Below are 20,894 nucleotides of genomic sequence, written 5' to 3'. Positions count from 1 at the left end.
GGATGGTATTTGTAACTGTTAAGACTATGGTAGTATGCAACTGACCGTAGTAGAACACAATAATCCAAAACTTTTAACTGGGCTTTGAAACTTGCAAACCTGATGTAGAGGAGAGACCCTTCTAAGAAGGATTCCCCTTCATGCCCATCCCCGATGATGTTTTCTTTTTCTAACTCACTGCCTGCTGCAAACCCTTTTCTGATATGTGTTTATGCTTCTTTTCCTACAGGAGGAAATATAAGAAAACATCTCAGAGGTAAGAGCATCTTTCTGGGAAAGGGGAGCTGGTTGGCTGAATCGTCTGTGGCATAACTTCAAAAGTCTGGCTCATGGCATATGTTCATTGTAATAAACATTCTCTTGGTTCCTTCTCAGTGAGTTGTCTCCTTTGTCTTTGGATTCCTTTTGCTGCCATGATTAAGAGTTGATTACAGGCATTTAGTGTGGTGAGTGTGGTGCAGGAAGTGTACACTTTCATATGAGAGTGGACTTGGTGGTTAAAAAGCTTGTTACTGCTGGGCTATCTAGTGATTTTACCGAAACCTTGACCAGAGATGGGCTGCCGCTGAAGGTTTTGGGATGGGAGCACCAAAGGGTCCTTAAATACACTTTTAGTGTTTGAGTTCTCCTTTGCCTGACTTCCTGACAAAGTGCTGTTGAGCACAAAGCCTATATACAAATTTCTTGAAGGGCATGGTCTTTTGATTTAACTGTGGAATGAGAAACTTAAAGTTGAATGCCATCTGTCATCACCCTCCATTACTCTGTTTTATCGAGAAGAGTTTGGAAACACATTCCAAAGAAATGGAGTTGCCTAAACCTTTTGTTCACCAAGTGTCAGAGGCCCACAGTGCAGTCTGAAAGGCTAGCATCTGCTTTTCATTGATTGTATGTAGCTTTAAACAGATTACATTCAGATAAAAAATCAGTAATGCAATTAAAATCTGCCAGTAGGTTTCAACACTGGTACCTTCAGATGACCACTTTAATCTTAGCTTTTTTGGGAACAGCATCTCATAGCAGAGACGCATATGTCCTGTTTCCAAATAAAGTCAATAATCTAAAGTAGTGGTGCTATAATTTTTTATGCAATATATAGAGGTGCATGAATCATTGAGAGAAAATGAACAGAAACTTTAAAGCTTCCTAGAGGTTGCTACACTTTTCTAAATATAGTGAGCTTATACAGATGGCTAAATAATTCTGTCTTGTTCAGGTTCATTGGGCTCATGGTAGTAATAGCATGTGAACCCCTGAGCAGGATATAAATTAATCACTCAGATTAAAGGGTATAATAGTCTTCAGTAATAAAAGGTCATTTATCATTTTCACATGTAGTTAACCTGGGGTATGAGATGTTTCAAAGTTGCTTCAATTTTATTTTAAGGAGAGATAAATAGGTAAGAAGGAGTTTTATAAGAGAGCTGCTCAAACCTGTCAAGTTTCAAATTACTATGTCGATTGTTTTTGCAAGAATATTTTTGCATATCTGATGTGAATGCTGTTGCATTTTTTATTATGTCGATGTAACAAAAAAAGACTGTCTTGTACCAGCTTCCCTGAAGTCATGTAAAGTGCAAATTAAAAGAGGACTGGTTTGAGCTCTTCTGTTTTAATCACCTACATATTTGCATATGATCCATGTCTACTAATCTGTCATTGAGTAACAAACCATCCCTAAACTCATGGCTTAAAATAAGTGTTGTATTTTGCTCACAGTTTTATGGGTCAGAAATTCAGAAAGGACTCGGCCGGGTGGTGTGAATCTGGCCCACCTCGTGTGCACTGGGGCTGGTAAAGGTGGAGGATCCACTTGCAAGACTGCTGCTTTGCTCCTTGGTGAGCCCTTGTGCTCCTTGTTTCTTTCTCTCTCTCCACATGGCTTTCATGCCCCAGGGTGTCTCCCTGGCTGGAGCTTCTCACTGCACAGTGCTCTAATGGTAGTTGCCTCGTAGCTGGCTTCCTAGGCCCTGTGTGCCAAGAGACTAGAAGTGGAAGATGCTAGTCTCTTAATTCCAGCCTGGACCCAGAAACTGGTGCAGTGTCACTTCTGCTGTGCCTCATTGGCCAAGCTCATGGAACCCAAGCAGATTCCACAGAAGGGGTCGTAGATGGCATCTCTGGGTGGAAGGGTGTTAACGAATTTGAAGCATTCTTCGTGTATCAAGCCTTCAACTTTTTCAGAATGATCTTGCTTGGGACTTTTTCCAGGGAACTCTACATTTGGAGTATTTGGACACCTCATGGGATGAATTGTAGACACTTTTACATGGATCTTGACCCCTGTCAGTTACTGGTCTGTTTGAACGTATGCTTGTCTACTTGATGATTCATTTGGCCTGGTAGTAGACATGATTCGTTTTTCATGTTTGGGAGAGGCATACTTGTGTGGACTCAACCAGTTAGTTAAATTCTAAGTACAGTTATTTGGCTTTAGTTATAGTCAAATAAAGCCGGTGGCTTCACGTAGGAAAACTAAATGACATAACGTTGTATTAAAAAGCTTTAAATCTTGTAGGTTTGCTTTGGGTTGACAGCCCAGGATATAAAAATAACCTACCTTTGTTTAAACTGTTTTTGCTAAATTTCATTTCATCTCACTTCTGTATTTATTTACCTTTCAAAGCCATGATAAATAAAAAACTCTGTTAGCTTCCAAAGTGATCATCATCCCACTACAGCTCAGCCAAAGTAGATATCTTTCTTTAAATATTTCATAAGTTTCTAGGCAGATCTTAGTAGTCTTAGAGAATGTTTTGATGACAGTGAGTCTATAGTTTCACTTTTAGCATTAAGATAAATCTGCTCATTACCACCAAGACCAGAATTTCAATTGAAAGTGTGGTAAGTGCTCTTTACTGAGTTAGCAAAGACACCAGTAGGTAGGCGGTAAGCTCTTCCCTGCACAGAAAACCTTACTGGTTGGGCTTTACAACAACATGATTAAGGGGAACCACCCTTTTGCCTGTGAATGAGTCCTGTCCATCAGGGCCAGGCATCCCAGGATATTTGTTGACGTGGTGAAGTGGGTAATTTGACAGCTAGAGAGGGTTACACAGGAAACCTTCTTCCCCATAAAATTCTCATCAGGTTGTTTTTAATATAGCTGCAGCTTCGAGTTACCAGGTCTGGCTCTGCGAAGTTTATATTTTTGAGACAGCATGCCAGACCATGTACAAACTAATCACAAATACCTAGAAATAATCTCATTCTTCTGGACTGCCCCTGAAGAAAAAATCCCTATCAGTGATGATGTTATAAGATGAATCTATGTGAAAAATACTTCCAACACACACAGACACACACATACCCCTCTTTCATTTTACTAGGGAGTGCTGTGACTGGTCAGCACAGTCAGAGGCAGAGGGCCACATGAAGACATATCCACAAACTTGGCAGACCTCTGCAGACACATGTCCCGTTTTCATTGTCTGGAGTGTGGAAATATTTTGGTAGGGATAATCAGTCAGGAGTTGGCATTTTAAGCTACACCAGATAGTTAAATTCTTATTGGCATGAAGGTTTTTGTTGATTTGTTTGTTATTAATTCTAGCTCTATTTAGATAGCTTGAGTAGAAGTTCTGGTTCTGACAGTATCTGATTTACTCATTTTGTAAATACAAGCATTTCTGTGAGCATTTAACTGTAGCCAAAGGTGTCTTTCATCTTTTTGATAATTATATTAATAGCCACATGCATAGTACTTTACAAATATCTTCCAATTTAACAAAATTTTACTTAATATTGCTATACACTTAAATAAATACTGGAAATTAAAAGATACATATAAGAAATAGACCCAGTGAAGGGGCTTGTAGGTGAGACATATGTGACCAAAATAATTAGACTATGGTAAGTGCTATAATAGATATAAGTATTGAAGGTCATTGGGAATAATTTACATTTTTGGGAGTATGCTTACATTGTCATACACTTTTTTCTCACTAGATCACAAAGAGAGCCTACAGTATTGCTTCTTACTCATGGTGCTTTCAAGCATGGGCACATTAATGTCTAATAGTATAATTGAGAATTTTAATTCTTTGTTTTCTCCATGTTTTCTGTTATTTGAAAAATGTATGTTTTGCTGATTCTTTAGGCCTTTTCCCAAAGGAGAAAATGGCTCAAAAATATTCTAGACACCAGGCAGAAGACAGCCCAGGATACAAACATGTGGAGATAATCAATAAAGCAGATATTGCACATGCAGATAATAGAGTGCATTCTATTGTAAGGCAAAACAAGGAGTTGTTTTTTTCCAAGTGTCTAATGCCCTCTTCACTGGGATTTTTATGTGGCTCAGTAATCACATTTGATGAGCCCAATAATTGATTAAATCCAGCAAATGATGTCCTTAGTCAGGCCTGCCTATGTTCAGCCTTCATGAATCAGGATAATTAATGAGTCATCAACAGAACCGCCACCTTTGCTGTTAATAATAGATTGTCGTGAGCAGGGGGTGGGAAGGTGACTGGATATCACTTTTTGGGAAGGCTGCCTTCTAAGCAGTTGTATCCTTGTGTTAGCAGGTGCGTCTTCTGCTGAACTGTGCCCCTATTTCATTCTGGGCCATGTAAGACTCACTGGTGAATTATGAAGCTCTTTCAGCAACATTGACAGAATTGTGGAGTATTGTCCCTTACCTTTGCAGTGAAAATGACAGCCAAATAACTTGTTGGGAAAGTTAAAGGAGTCTTAGGATACATTAAGGTACATATGCATACTTACAGATTGCTGATCTTGTATAGTACTACTTACTTAATAGTATTGGTATTTAGAGCTTTAGTATTAATGGTAATGTTAGGGACAATAGGATTTTCTAAGAGATAAAGTCCTTTAAAAATATTTTCCTGTATCTGTGGTGACTAATAAATTCTCAAAGTAGTAAGAACATGTGCATCCATTATGAGAATATGTCCAGTTTACATTCTGAGATTTCCAAGTGAATCAGAGCAACTTTGCAGTGAACTGAATCAGGGCAACTTTACCTGGCAGGTCAGCGTAGGACAGAATGAGCAGCAAACCGGTCTGACTAGAGCACAGGTCACAGATGGACACAGAGACTTAGCCACAAAGGATAATGCCCAAGGCACTTAACATGGGAAAAGGCTTACAAGTACCATAATTTTGGGTGAAATATAGCCAGGGGAAAAGAGAGGGCTGTGGAGGGTCTACATAGATAGTTTGGTCAGGGTTCAGAGTATTAGGCAACTACCATCATTCACCCCTTACTCAGTCACCCTCCTAATGTATTAGCAGGATCCTGGGGAGCTCAAGTGGAGGGATCTAGACCCAAAGATCGTGTAGCAGGACTTATGAACTAGGTGTGGTGAGAGAGGGTGCTGAGATGCAGTATGTAGCTCAGGCACTGAGTCTGGCTAGTATATCTAGATACTAGTAGCAGGGATGACCTTGGCTTTGAGCTGTCATTTTCTGAGTCAAGAGGATCCTCTAGACACAGTTCAGTCTTCTTTCCTCATCCGTATTCATGGCTGGTAATCACTACCATTCTCCTACTCATCCAGGACCAACACAGTTGAGTCACTTTATATGATATTCTGTTGTACGTTTCAACTTTAGCTTTTTGCTCTCCCTCCTCACCCATGATGAAGGGGTCTGTAATAGGATGTGGGCTTTTTCTTCTTACTGCTTTCTTTTGTGATCTTGGTCCAGTCTCATTCCCCATCTCTTAGAGTACTGAGTAGCCTCCCAACCACTCCCTTTATTCTGGTTTCTTCATCTGCATTCTGCATACCCATCCTTTTTCCTGCAGTGTTTCTGGTTCTGTCATGTCTGTTTAAAAAATACTACTCCCCTCCCACAAATCTCCGTTGGCTTCCTTTTGGCTAATAAAGAGTCTCGTCTAGAATTTTGAGGGTTTCTGCACTGCCCTCACCTCAGCTTCCCTGCTTTGTCTTGCACCCTCCCTCCCACATGCCCTAAGTTCCAGGCAGACTCGCTGGCCATCATATTTACCTGTGTTTTCCATCATCTCTTCTTCTGTTGTAATCTTTCTATATTTTGAATGTTCTCAGTTTTACCTGTTGAAAGCTCATCTTCTATTCAAGACCCAATTCAAATGCCATTTCTTTCCATGGAACCTTCTTAGATCCTTCCACCTAAAAGAGATCTTGCTTTCCCAGTTATGGTTGCTCTAATTCCATGTACAAAAGTTAGTTGAGTGAATGTCATTCTTCTTGGTGTCATTTTTATTTTTTGAGTAGGGAATATATTCCCCCAAAGCATGGTGCTTTGGGTATAATTGTATCTGTTGAAAGTGAGCTGCATTTATGAATGAATCAAATTGGGATTCTTCATCTGTTTCTATAACAGGTCAGCACTAAGGTCAGAATTACCAAGTGGAACTGTGGGTAAATGAGCTCAGATTGATAAATGACTTATGCTTTCAAATGGCTTTGCAGAACACCACATACTCCTACAACCAGACTCTCATTTGGCCTTCATACTGGCCAGGGTGGAGGCCTATGAGGTCAGCAAGCCAGATGGCATGCATGGACAAGAACCAAAAAGTACATAATTGCTTGGATCATTGACTCTGCTTTTCTTTTTAAGTTCTCTCAATGTGCAACTCTAGCTTTGAACGGAAACTCTGAGGGTATTTTTGCTCTACATCAATGCTTTAATCTCTGTTTTTCTGCATTCAACCATTAATCCTAGAGATGTCCAGTGCAGTGTTAAATGTACTTGTGGCATATTATTCTGAATATTTGATAGCTGTGTGGTATGTATCATTTGGTGGTTCCATGGTGCTTTGCCAACATGGTTTTGAGAATCATTTTTTTAGATTGCTTAGTAAGACCTAAGAGTGTCTTTAAGGCTTCAGTAGCATTCATGCTGGACATATTGCTGTGCTTAAGAAATTAAGCCCAGACTTTAAGTTGCCAGAGTAGGCAAAGCTCTAAATCCCTCTTAATCCCAGTGGCCCTTAATACTAAAGAGGTAGAATTGACTTGATTGATTCAATCATTAGTGGGAGCTTCCAAACTGGGCCAAGTCCAATGCCCAACAGCAGTAGCTTAAGAGGCAGCTTCTGGAGTTCCTGAAGACGCTGGGTCCAACAGTGTAGATCCGAGTTTCTTAATGTTGGCACTATTGATGTTTTATTGTAGGGGTTACCCTGTGGTTCACAAGATGTTTAGTAACATTCCTGGCCTCTATTCACCAGGTGCCAGTAGCAATCCTCCTTCCCCTAGTTTTGGGGGGCAAAATCATCTCCGGTTGAAAACCAGTGATGTAGATGAAAGACTAAGAATCAGACTTAATTCTGTCTGCAGTTTAGCTTTGCCAGATTACTCCTCTGTGGTCTCAGTGTCTTCATCTGTACAGAGATGAGGTTGAACATGAAGATTTTTGTGATTCTTTTTAGCTCAAAAATGATATACTCTGATTCTTGTCCTTCTATAAGAAAGCCCAGATTAAACATTTGCAGAGATGGCAAGCACTCTGTGACTTACAGCTGTCTCACCAGAGAGGAACAACACTGCCAATTAGCACGGAGGTCACTGGGCAGGTAACATAGTCTGGCCCCATAATGTTGGTTCTTTGGCCAGATCACCCTTGATTTAGATACTCCTAATTCCACCTAAATAATGTGAACTGATTGTGAGAAAGACATTCAAAGGTTAATTGCCAGAACACAAACTTTGGTAAAAATGTGGTAAAGGGCACCGAATTTCACCTCAACCTGGAAGTTGAAGCTCTTAGAAGTGTTTATAAAGACCAAACCAAACCAAAAGCCTGAAAACAAAAAAACTAAGCTATGTTTAAATAATATGATTGAAGGGGGAAAAATCCTTCACCTCCACCAGGTTCTTTTTTTCAAAATTGTCTACTTTAGTGCTTTGAAGCAAGGTCATCAGTCATACATGGATACATAACTCTTTGTGCATAAAAAGTAAATAACAAAAAGCGAATTGGATAAAAGAAAACTTGTTCTGTATTTCTCTATCCTTTGATTTATTATGATAATTTCTCTTCCAAGTTGATGAGGTCAGTGCCTGAATTTTTCCTTTTTGTCTTTCCACAAGCTGGATCACCCTCAGTGTTTATTCTCATGACTTTGGAATATAAGGGAGGAGGACCTGAATGAAAATTTCTAAGGAAGCTGGAGAGAGTAGACTAAGCCTAGAACATGCTTTGGAAGAGGCATGTCTGCAGTCTTTGCTTATCCATGAAATTAGAGGGGCATAGGGTTGGGTCAAGAGCAGTGGTTTGGAGTCACCCATACTTAGATTAAAAGCTGAGTCCTGGCAAGAATCCTGTCTTACGCTGTGTAGGTTCCCTTATTACCAGAACCTCATTTTCCTCTTGGTCAAAGGGAAATAATACTTGCTTCCTAGGGTCCTTGGGAGGCCAGAATGAAATAGTATATGCAAAGCCCACAGGAAGTCTTTGGCACATGGGAAGTGCTCAGTCGCTGAGGGTTTGGGAGCTGCCTCAGAGAGGAACCAGAGTTCAGTGGCTGCCGTGCAGAGGGCTTGCCCAGCAATGTAGTCATCTAAGGGACCTAGCAGGAAGCAGGTACGTGCCGTTCTCTTGGGGCTCTGTGGGAGCAGGGACTGTGTCTTATTTGCTGAACGGTGGAATCAACCTTAACAAGTGATTGGTGACTTGTGTTTCAGGGCACATATAACAGGAGAGAAAGAAGGTTGGGATAGGCGGGGCAGGGAAGCAAGCTCTGCCACGTCAATACCTTGGGAACATGGGCCTTAATTAAGAAAAAGAAGTTTGGGAAAGCCCGGTCTGGTGTGACCATGGAAGGTCTTTCCACAGGGATTCACTCATAGTTCATCTTCATATTTAGTTTTCTGTCTTGAGGAAAAATTTATATTCTTTAAACTATCACAGAGTGAATGGCACTGTATTTTATGGGTTGATAACATGCATTCTTGAGTCAGCATGTGGTTTCTAATCCCTGCTCTATTATTTCCTACTTGTATGACCTTTAGTAAATTACTTAATTTCTCTGAGCCAGTGGTTTTCAAGTGGTGGTAATTTTGCCCCCAGGGGACAGTTGGCGATGTGTGGAAACATTTGGTTGTGACATCTCAGAGTGAGTGGGGTATACTACTGGCATCTGGTAGATAGAGACCAAGGATGCTGCTAGCCCTGCAATGCACAGAGCATCTCCACCTAACAAAGAATTTCATTATCTGTTCTAAAATGTCGATAGTGTCGGGGTTGAGAAACCTTGCTCTAAGCCCCTCTTTCTTCATCTGTACAAAGGGAATAATGATAGCACTTAGCTTATGGGTTGTTGTAAGTATTAAATGAGATACAGATAGAAAGCATTCAGTGGACTTCCTTGCTTTTAGTAAGTGTAAAGGGTATTTTAGCTGTTATTATTAATGTTACTATTCTGATACATGGTTCATTGTTTATGTAGCAGATTTGTAAATTCTGTTTCATGGTTTATGCAGATGTCATAAGATTTTACAGGTGTATTAGATGCATAAAAATTTTATAAGGAAAACAATTTCAGGTATGTTACATCATGCACTGGAAGAGATTTTGGTATTGTCTTGAAGGGATGATATTGTTTGGTTTATATAAATACTGTGTACTTTATATAGAAACAAATCAGAAATTGTAAGTTCTACATGCTATTGTATTCTTTTTTCACTGAAAAAGCATAAAATCACAGATACTCAAAAACACTTTGATAGTATGCATGCTGTTACACAGGCAGCAATACCACACAGAAAAATTCACTGGTATATGAAGTCCCATCTCTTATGTGTGGGGGTGATGGTACAGTAATCATAGTAATTACTTGTGAAAACTAGTAGCTACAAAGAGAAACCTAATGTAAATTGGGATGGATTTATACTTGGTACTACAGACAACAAAAATGTCTCTTGAAATTGATCCAAGTCCAGGGGCCAGTACAGGACCTCTGAAAGCAAGGCTTTTTCTGGAATCACAGGGCAAGCTCCTCCCTGCTATGTCTGTGAATTGCAAATTCACTGATCTGCCCCGAGTATAAGATTGTCCCTGGTGTCTTGTTGCTCTCTAGTGTAAATACAAGTGGAGGACTTGTGGGATAACTTTTCTACGATCAGTTCTTCAATTTTTAAGATGTGTTTAATCATTTAGATCATAGTCAAGAGCTTCTTAAACTTAGCACAACAATTAAATAGCGATGTGGGCTGTGAGGTATGTGATCATACTCTGCTGGTATGCCAGATCCGTTACTCAATGTAATTGTCATGATTTTGTGATAATTTTACTAATTCTTGTGTGCCTTTTTGTTAATAATATTATATTTACTGGTCACCTACTTGTATGACCTTTAGTAAATTACTTAATTTCTCTGAGCCAGTGGTTTTCAAGTGGTGGCTCATGGTGACTTAAATCATGATCCATTATTGAGAGAGAAAGAGAAAACTAACCCTTTGTAATGCAAACAGTGCCTGTTTAATGGTGAACTGAAGCTGCATTCTTTAAGAGGGCAAGTGCTCCCCTTCGGGAATGAAGGTACTCAGTAACACTACCAATGGTAGTGATGATGCTGGTAGTGGTGGTGGGAGTGGTGGTGGTGGTGGTTGCCCATGAACACAGCTATTCATTAAGACTGTGTTTTATGCTCATTAGGTCACACTAACTTCACACTCAGACCTGTTTGCTTTACATCTGCTTTTTCCCCCTGCTGGTTTCTCTAGATTGAGAAATGTGTTCAGGGAGCATGATTTAGGGATTTGACAGAATGATGTTCTGATGAAGCCATTGTAAAGCTTAAATTGCTTCCCATGTAGCATCATTATTTTGAATAGAGAGAAAATTTTCCTTAAATTAGTCTCTTGTGTAGGAAATGAATCATGTTTAAAGTGTACTCTTGATCTTTAGGTCGGTGGGATGGATGGTTCCCCCTACTTGGTATCAGTGACCTACTTCTGCCATTGGTTTGTATGGGCCATTGTATGGACATAGTTATACCAGAAGTCTGTAAACAAGGCCATATAAGTTTGATGCTTAGAACATGGATTTTGGGTCTCAGAGGCCTACATTTAAATCCCATTTACACCCCACCTTAGCTTTGTGATTTTTCAGCCAGTTAAGCATACATATTCTTAGAGTATTATACTACTAATAGTTCCTAACTCAGAAGGTTGTTGATAAGGATTCAGTGAGACAATGTATTATGGTATATGACCTTGTTTTAGGTATATAATAAGTGCTTAATAAATATTAGCTGTTAATATAATGCCCTCCCTTCCAATAAAAATTTAATGGCCACAGAATGCCATTCATTATAAACTAAGAATGAGACCTTGCAAACTCTTTGCAAAACTTGGCCTCCCTCAAGGACTTATTTTGCTTGTACAGGAGATTAATACTTCAGGATCTCATTTGTCAGACAAGTAGTTGGAATGGTGCCAGCAAATTATGGGCAGAGGTGGGAGAAGGTGCTGCCTTGTGCTTCAGGCTGACTCACAAAGCTGATGAAGGCAAAGTATAAGGTGTGCATAAAAAGCCTAAGAGAAGGGGTCCAACTGTTTGAGCCAAAGATTCTAGGTGTCATCTGTTGGTTGTCTTTTATATGTCATTGTTTTCTGCTCTTATTTTTATTAATCCCTTTTTTCTGCTTATTTTGGGTTTAATTTACAAACTTCTTGGGATAGAACTTAGAGCCTTGATCTTGAACCTTTTGCCTTTAGTAATACAAGCATCAGAGTTACACAGTGCCCTTGAAGCACTCTTTCTGCTCTGTACATGTACACCCATAGTGTTACACTTACCACACTGGATTCTTGTTTGTTTGTCTCCCTCACATCCTATAAGCACAGGAAAGACCCTGTGGCTCATTTTGTTTTCCCTAATAAGCCCACAGGAGGAGTATTTTGGAGCTGGTGGATGAGTAAATGTGGTTGATCTGGTGACTTAGCTGCCTCCTCTTTTGTTCTGTTTCTCACATGTATGGTTCTCAGACAAAAGAACACCATGTATAGGAGGAAAGTCATTTCTGAGTCAAACTGTGTGGGAGTGGGGAAAGTCCTTGTTTTGAAAAGCTACTACAGTAGGTGGCAGTGAGGTGGCCTGGCCCTGGAGAACATCATCCCGCTGCCTAAGCGGGCCCCTCTCTGGCGTTGCACTCGGAGGCCAGCCTGCTCTTCAAGCACATTACCAAATGGGGTCAAGATGAAATTTCTCCCCTTTCATGTTGGATTTCACAGCTGACTAGGTGCATTACAGCTGAAATGTGGGGTTGCTTTTCCCCTCTCAGCAGCGGTTGGTGTCAGTGGCTATCAGAGGCAAGAACTACTCTCTACTAATGTACTCAAATATTAGAACAGATATGCACTCATCCTGCTGGAATTTTGAGCTTCTGGGTCTTCAGGGATAAAAACTCTCAAGTGCATGGATGTTCTGGCTTTTGGCAACTCATTTAAAAGGAGAAGAGGTACGGTGTTCATTTCCCCTGGGGAGATGGGAACTTCCCTGGGGGATTGAGTTTGGGGTCCTATCATTATACAGATAATTTACAATAAGCAAAATATTATTTCTTTATTCTTATACTTGTAAATCTATACCAGTGATATAGATCTCAGAACAAACAAGCTAGACAGAGGAGAAATTAAACTTTGATTTGCAATGATAATGACTATGATGGCAATAATAATAGCTATAATAATACATGATAGTATATGATAGTCATTATATTCCTGGCCTCGGCTAAGTGCTTTCCACATTTATCTCATGTAATTTTTACTGTAACTTTTGAGTAGGTGCTATTATTGTTCCTATTTTATGGGTGAGAAAATGGAATATTAGAGAACATGGGTAACTTTTCTAAGGTCAAAAAATAGTAGGGCTTGATTTCAGTTGAGGCCAGTTTGACTCCAAGCTCTTAAGTCCTATGCTAACCTGCCTCTCTATTTGACTTTGGGGATAGTGGGATATGGTGACAAAAGTGGGGTTATGACTTGGTGTTTGCATTACAATTCACCATCAGTGCTGATTACAGTCATTCTGATGTGGGTGATTTGGGTATCCGCTTAATTCCTCTATTTAATTTTCCTGTGCATTTGAAGCTGAGCAGGACTCGGGGCCACCATGAGCATACCTGGGGGAGAAAAGGAACATACACTTGATAGGGAATGAGGGCCTTTGTGAAAACTGTGCCAAGGAAAAGAGTCTCCAAATTGCTCAGCCTCTTCTTGCACAGCTAAGGGAAGTCCACATGCCAGATTGGCATCTCTGTCTGAGGCACAGATCTTTGCCAGCCCCTATCAGCTTTTCTTCCTTTTTGTGATATTTATGATGAGATGTGGCTTCTGACTGAGCCCTAATTGAGGGCTGGGTGGAGTGAGAAGGGGAGGGGAGTATCTAGAAGCTCTAGTCCCATCTGTGGGGCCACAAGAGGACTTGATTTCTTCCTCTGTTTGCTTTGAGAGCCTCATTGAGGAAATGGTTTTCCCAGTTCTCTTCCCACCATTCTTCCCTTCTCTTTCTAGCAAAGGGCAGATTTCCAGGTGTTCTAAGGCAGTGAGCGCTTCCCTGCTTATTGTGACATACAATCAAAAACACATTTTACACCGTGACTCAGTTGGTGTTCATACACACTCAAACACATACACACACACATACTCACAACTGAAACAAAAGTTTTATCTTTTATTTATCAGTGATTAAGTCTGATATTTCATATTCTATTCTATTTTATTAACATAAAGAATGTTGGCTGTGACCCAGTCAACTGATTTTATTATCCACTGATGGGTAGATTCAAAAATTACTGCTGGTGATCAGTGGGAGCCGAGTATAAGAGCATTCATTAGCTCTGTCCTTCTGTGGCTATATCTGAATGTCCAGGTCTGGGCTAAAGGCATTAATAAATCCAGGCGCCATATTTTTTTTTCTAGGGCCCACTCAGTAACTTTCCAGTAGTCTTTGGGTTTTCCTTCAATTTAAATTAGAAGCAAGTCATTTGAATACTTCCCTGAGGTTGGTGGGTCAAGCCAAAGGAAGAAGCTCAGAGAGGAGGGACCCGGTGGGATTGCACGGGAACCCCAGGGCCCTTGGCCTGTGCCCGCTTACCTGGTGCAGGGTGAAAGCACAAAGGAATGGGAGCTGACCATCTTGGGAACCCCTTCTTGCTCTATATGCCTTTGAGAACCTGCCTTTGAGACTTTATAGTAGATAACAGCAATAATGGAGAGTGGGTTTTTGTTTTTTTTCCTTTGCCAAGGTACTGACTGGAGGAAGGATATTTATCCCTATAATAACAAAGGGAATTGGGCTTCTCTGATACACAAAGCGGCATGAAATGCTCTGCTAACATACTCTGTATGCCTTCTTCACCCTGCCTTTCAGACTCTAAGTTCATTAAATCTACTGAATAGATTCCAGGGCAAGGAAGATTAAGCTGTAATTTACTGTATCACATGGCTCATGTCTACCTTTTCTTTAAGCTCATTCATCTGTGGGTGAGTCACAAAGAGACAGCAGATTTACCACAGAGCATCCCACACCCCAGGACAGCTCTGGGAACTGGCATTTGCTTCTGTTGGGATGCAGTCGAGATACAGTCAGCCTGTCCCCTCTTCTTGCTTCTCCCTGTGACTCTGTCCTCAGGTCACCATGGGGAGGTCCCAGAGCTGCCAGCTGATCTCAGTCGAAGATGAGGTTTGAGGCGTCACCTTGCGAATTCCCTGTGAGGGTAACAGGACTCGTGTCTTCTAGTTAGTTCATGGACGGGTCTTCCCGATCTCCATCTCTCTGCTCACTTGGTCGTCCTTTGTCACCCAGCTGTGCTGCTGCTTTACACCTGAGAACTCTACAAATAGCACTTCTCAGACTTCATTGTGATCACCTGGGGATGCTGAGAAATTGCAGATTCTGATCCCACAGGGCTGAGGTGGGGCCTGCCAGCCTGCATTTCCAGTGGCTGATGCCAATGTGCCTTCTTTGAATAGCAAGGCCCCGCAGGCTGTGTTGGTGGCTGAGAGGGAACTGTCTGTGTGTATGTTTATCATTTTCATAACACCCAGTGTGGTACTATGGGAAGGTGGATTTGATCTATAGTAAGAGACTCAGGAGTCATCATCGCTGTAGATAGAGTTGATCCATACCCTCTAGTGTGATCACTTTTCTTTATGCATTCATCTTGTATTTTATGTGTGCCTTCTGGGATTAAAGGTCCTTGTTCCTGTTAGCAGCTATCTCCACCCACCCTCAGTTGTGAATGGATTCACTGTGAGCTTCATCTTGCCTTGGAGTTGTAAGGAGCAGAGTATGCCCAGGTGGAGGAGATTTGGGAAAGCTCTCTGGGTGTGAGAAATCCTTGATAGTGACGCATTTAACCAGAAGAAGCAGTCTGAGCTTGTTGTGAAGACCCCACTGATCTGGGAAATAGCCTGACAGTCGAGTGTCAGCAAGTAGCTTTGTGCTCCTCTTTTGGTCTCCATTCCTTCTCCAAAACAATTTCCTTGATGCAGTTTCACTCCAGGACAGCACATAGCTTTTCTAACTCATTGTAGCATTCTAGAATTCTGTGACACATGTGATTATAACTCAACACACCACCATGATCCATTTAAGAGGAAATTTATCTGCTCTTTTTACCATATTGTAGTTTTGTCCCTGGAAGGAATCTGAGATGTCACCTTGCTCAGCCTCAGTGAAGTAGCAAGCTCACTTCGTGAAGGGTTGTGCTCAAGGTCAGACAGACTTGCATCTAGTCTCCTGACTTCTAGGAAAGTAGAGAATGCAATTCACAACTGTTTGGTATTTTCCCACTGAGCAGTGCTACTCCTGGAATACAAACCTACGGCTTCCGCTCTCCAGTGTCCTCTGACTGTCGGTACAGTCCCCTCCCCTTGCTTCCTCACCCTCCCATCCCCCCCCACCCCCCGCCCACGTCCTTGGACCCCTGTGATCTTGGACCTTCTCTTATTCTCCAAACCACACAACCACACTGTATCCTTGCCTCTGTTTCCTGTGTCTTGCCAACTCTGTTGGTTCTATTTATCCACCAAATCTCTGGTCAAATTCAGCTTCTTCCTTGAACCCAAGGTCATGAGCACCGAGTTCAAGTCCCTACCCAAAATAAGCTCTGTCACATGGGCAAGATTCTTTGTGTTTCATTCCTTCCTATGACAGAGGACCTGGACCTTGATATTCTGTGATTTCCTGATTTTTGCATACTAAACAGTCCTTTCTCAGAATAGTTGTCCTTGATACACTGTGGAGAAGGTGTCAGTTAGACCCGAGTTTAGACTTGTAACTCCACTATTAATTACTACTATATTAAAGTCTACTTTATTATACTACTTTATTATACTATAAAATACTACTATATTAAAGTCACTATAATAAGTGACTTTAAGCAAGTTATTTAATTTCTCTGGGCCTCTGTTTTCTCATTAGTCAAAGATGGGGTTGTTAGGAGGATTAAATATATAGTATAACTATCTAGCACATTTTAATTGCTATTAGGATAACTTTTAAAAACATGTAAAATTATAACTCATTCAGGTGTAAAATGAGTGTCCGTGAAATATTTTATTTAACTCTTATTAATAAGGGAACCAGTAAGATGTTACAACCAGTTTAAATGACAATCTGAAGACATATTTATACATTCAAAATGTGTGAATGGAGGGCAAAATGTTTTCCACAGTGGAGATGGAAATTGGCTGACTCTCCACCAGACAGAATGTGTTTGCCTGCATATAGACAAGAATTACTTCTTATTATTATCAGTTATGTGCAATTTACAGAATTGTAAAATAGCTCAAAGGCTACATGCATGTGCCTCTTGCGGGGAGAGAAGCAAGAGAAAGGCAAACCACTCGTTCACCTTTAAAGCTTTTGTTTTGTTGTGGTATATGTCATAACTCACATTCCTTGGGCAAAACAAATCTCATGGCCAAGGCCAACATCAGTGAGATGGAGAAGTGTAGTCCTTCCATAGGAGGAGAAGAGGCTCACAGTAGCAGAAAACAATAGCATCTATTGTGGTTTGTATTTATTTTATTAATTCTTAATCAGATTTATTATAAATCCTTAACCAGGCTTATTATAAAATCAGTTAAAAAAACAATGAAGAGCTGTGAATCACATTTGCAATCTTGTATCAAGCTCAGAATCTAGGTTATTTCTCCATTTCATTTTTATTTCATACTGTCATCAAAATACCTTGATCTGTACACAGATAAGCAGAAGCATACTGATATGTTCAGTTTTACATGAGAAGACTTGCACAGATCTGAATTTTTTAAAATAAGCAATTTATGGAAACTACTCTGTGTTCAGGGATACATCCACATGTTCAAATATACACACAGAGATGGTTTAAGCAGCTTTATTCTCAGGTGGGCACAAACACATAGGTGTGAGTGTGGTGGGTTTCAGTGTATTAAGTTTTGATTTGGGATAAACACATTTGGGAGTGTGCATTGTTGGTTTAAAATTCTTTTTCTTTATACCAATAAAATATGAATATATTCTCTCTATACAAAATTAAAATATTACTGGGAAGCCCAGTGCCATTTGTTTCACCCTTTGTTCCCTCACCATCCTTATCCCAGGTTCCTCCTGTGATATATAACTATCATCAGTGTGGAATGTGTGTATTTTATATAACATGTATTTTTCTGCAACGTGGTATTTTGCTCAATCATATCTTGGACATTTTTATATTGCAGCTCATAAAAATTTACCTCCTTAAAAAATTCACAATATGGGTAAATCATAATTAATTGGGCTGCTCTTCTAAATGATGGGAGTTTACTTAGGTTATTTCCAGTTCTTTGCAGTGATAAATTTTGCTGCTGTGAAATAAGAAGGCCCATTATTGGGTTTATTAAGGGACAGTCTTTAAAATGCAGAAATGCAGTGTTGAAACTTTGTTTTCTTGCTCTTTCAATTGTGTTGGTGTATGTAATAAATGTTCATTGCTTTGAAAATCTCTTTTATAACATTTACACATTTTTAAAAACCTAGGTTGCATTACCCTTTTGGGTAGAAGTCATTCCACCCCTGATCTTAAAGTCTTGATTCCTTGAGTTTATATTTCTATGAAATGCTGAGCTGTCTGCCCCCCTCCAGCCCCTGCTCTCTATTCTCCACTCATTTCCTCCCACTCCTCACTACACTTATCCCCCCTTATTTTTCAGGCCCCAAATAACATTGCACATATTATTTCTTGATCTATTCTGCTTCTTTAAAATCCGTAGATTATTATTGAAGCAGAACTATATACAACATCATTTGAATCACAAAGATAAACTTGAGATGAGAAATTCTTTGCTTTTCCACACAACATGGGAATGATATACACTAGAAATAAAATCAGGAATAATGATAAAAACTGAAGTTGAGCTGGTTTTCACATATGTGTAAATTTTAACCTTTTTTTATGGTTTACATGGATTGAAGGGGAGACAAGTGCTATCATTACTGCTTACTCTGGTGAACTAATAGCAGGAATAATGAAATGTGTGAAGAGATTTAGTAAGTGCATTTGAATGTGAATAAATAAATATTTGAAAGAGGGATGCTTGGGACCTTTTAGATTTATACTAAAATTCAAAATCCATGCTGCTCCATATGGAAACCACTAGCCACAGTGTGGTTACTACTAAGCCATGTTAAAATGATAAGCACATTGAGTTGAATAAAATATATAGTTCATATTAATTTCACCTGCTATTTTAAAATACATGGCTACTAGAAAATTTTAAATGCCATATGAGGCTGGCAGTGTCTTCTTATTGGAAGCACTGCCCAAGCTGTTAACCAGGAAGTGGGCTGTCTCTAGCCAGGAGTGTGTTCCCATCATCCTCTTTGTAAAGGGCATACTTGAGTTTTGATCCTCCCTTTAGTCCCTAAAGGTGATTAGAGTCAAAATCCCAAGAGGACATGCTTATGCTTTTTTTCCTGATTGAATTTTGAAGGTTTAATGTGGTTCCAGTGTAAGACTTATTGTATCAGATTTTTGCTGCTCTATAAACATGAAGAATTTAAAGAAATGGTAATCACTGTATTAGCCTAGTAGATAAAAACAATCTTTTTAAAGTTTTTCTGCCATTTGTGATGCAGTCCAAAGCAGTGAGGCTCACCTTGATAGAGGCCCAGGGTTAGGATTTTTGATTGATAACAATTCCTTCCTTTAACGTCTTTACCATTTTTGTTAGGTTTCTTTGCAGCATTTGCATTCATTTGTGACATAGTCAGAGTGTTGTATTTTCCCATATTTATGAAGACATCATTCCTTTAGAATGCTATGACTTGATATCTATTCAAAATCACACATAAGTGCACAATATACCACTAATTTTCCATGCCAATATTTTGTCAGTCTCTGGAGAATTTTAATTAATAAGCTTTATTTTATAGAGCAGTTTAGGTTCCCAACAAGACTGGAGATGAAGTAGAGGGAGTTCCCATATACCCTGCCCCTGCATGTGTGTAGCCTCCTGCATTCGCAGTTCAGTTAATGAACCTGCACTGACACATTGTTATCACCCAAAGTCCATAGTTTACATTAGGGGTCACTCTTGGCATTGTACTTTCTATAGGTTTGGACACATGCATAATGACAGGCATCCATCATTATGGGATCATATAGAGTAATTTCACTGCCTTAAAAATCCTCTGTGCTTTCTCTGTTCATCTCTCCCTCCAACCCCCACAACCTCTGGCAGCCACTGATCTTTTTACTGTCTCCATAGTGTTGTCTTTTCTGTGATGTCATATTGATGGAATCATATAGTATATAGCCTTTTCAGATTGGCTTCTTTCACTTACTAATAAAGCATTTAAGTTTCCTGTATGCCTTTTCATGGCTTGATAGCTCCCTTCTTTTTAGTGCAGAATGATACTCCATTGTCTGGAGGTACCACAATTTACACATTCAATTTACTGAAGGCCATCTTGTTGCTTCCAGGTTTTTGCAATTATAAGTAAAGCTGCTATAAACATTTGTGTGCAGGTTTTTGTGTGGACATAAATTTTCAGTTCATGTGGTTAAATACCAAGGATCACAACTGCTGAATTATGAAGTAAGAGTACATTTAGTTTTGTAAGAAAACTCTAGTCTTTCCGAGTGGCTGCACCATTTTGCATTCCAACCAGCAGTGAGTGAGAGTTCCTATTGCTCCACATCCTCCCCATCATTTAGTGCTGTCAGTGTTCTGTTAGGTGTACAGTGGTGATGATCACTGTTATATGATTAGGTCAGTGAGTGGTTGGAGAGCTCTTCTGTCCTAGCAGAGTGCTCTTCTTAGAGGACTAAGGTGCATTCCTGATGTCCTGAGATGAACAGTGAGCCCTTCTGTGGTGGCTATCAATGCATAAGGGAAGATGGCAGCTCAGAAGATGGGGCACCAACATTTCATCTACACCTACAGGCTGTGGCCAGCTCTGCTCAGTGGGAGAGCATAGGCATAGTGCAGGCTGTGGACTTGGCAAAGGAAAATGTGGGAATGCTGAGTCTAAGCTGCAGTCAGCCTTTGTTCCATATGATGCTGGATTTGTTCCAGCCATGGTTTCTGAATTGTACTGAGGGGAGTGTGTGTGTGCATGCATGTATGTGTGTGTGTGTGTGCGTGCGCGTGCATGTGGGGGAATATTGGTTACCTCAACATGCAGCTTTTGTTTTCTGAGATTAGCTTGTGTAAGCAGCTGTCAGCCTCATTAGCAGAGCAAATTCCTGGGAAGGTAGTACAAGGAAATAGAAGCTGTCAGAACTTGGTCGGCCTGAAAAGACACAGCTACGTAGGTGTTCTGATCCTCCTCCTATGATCAAAATGTGCTCCCTCTTGAAAAGAGCAGGGGGGTGGGGGCCTGCATCCTGACCGTGTGCCCTTTGGCTGTAAGTATGGACTGGAAACTGCATCCATAGCATGGGTGCTGAATAATTATGGGCA

The 20,894-nt window shown here is 40.2% G+C and overlaps 1 protein-coding gene across 6 annotated transcripts in view; it reads left to right on the top strand.

The window, feature by feature from the left end:
- The window catches only part of PDE1C (phosphodiesterase 1C), a 479,464-nt gene that overhangs the window by 187,693 nt on the left and 270,877 nt on the right, over window positions 1-20,894 (top strand). For 3 of the 6 annotated variants that reach the window (XM_036897377.2, XM_036897376.2, XM_036897378.2), the window contains exon 3: window positions 230-256. The exons of the other annotated variants lie outside the window; for them this stretch is intronic. In XM_036897377.2, coding sequence (XP_036753272.2) covers window positions 230-256 — 27 coding nt within the window. The remainder of the gene's footprint in view (window positions 1-229; window positions 257-20,894) is intronic. 6 annotated transcript variants of the gene reach the window in all.

Source organism: Manis pentadactyla, chromosome 7, assembly GCF_030020395.1.
Source record: "Manis pentadactyla isolate mManPen7 chromosome 7, mManPen7.hap1, whole genome shotgun sequence".
Lineage (NCBI taxonomy): Eukaryota > Metazoa > Chordata > Mammalia > Pholidota > Manidae > Manis > Manis pentadactyla.
Note: the sequence above shows the minus strand (reverse complement) of the source record. Positions and strands in the feature narration are given on the sequence as shown.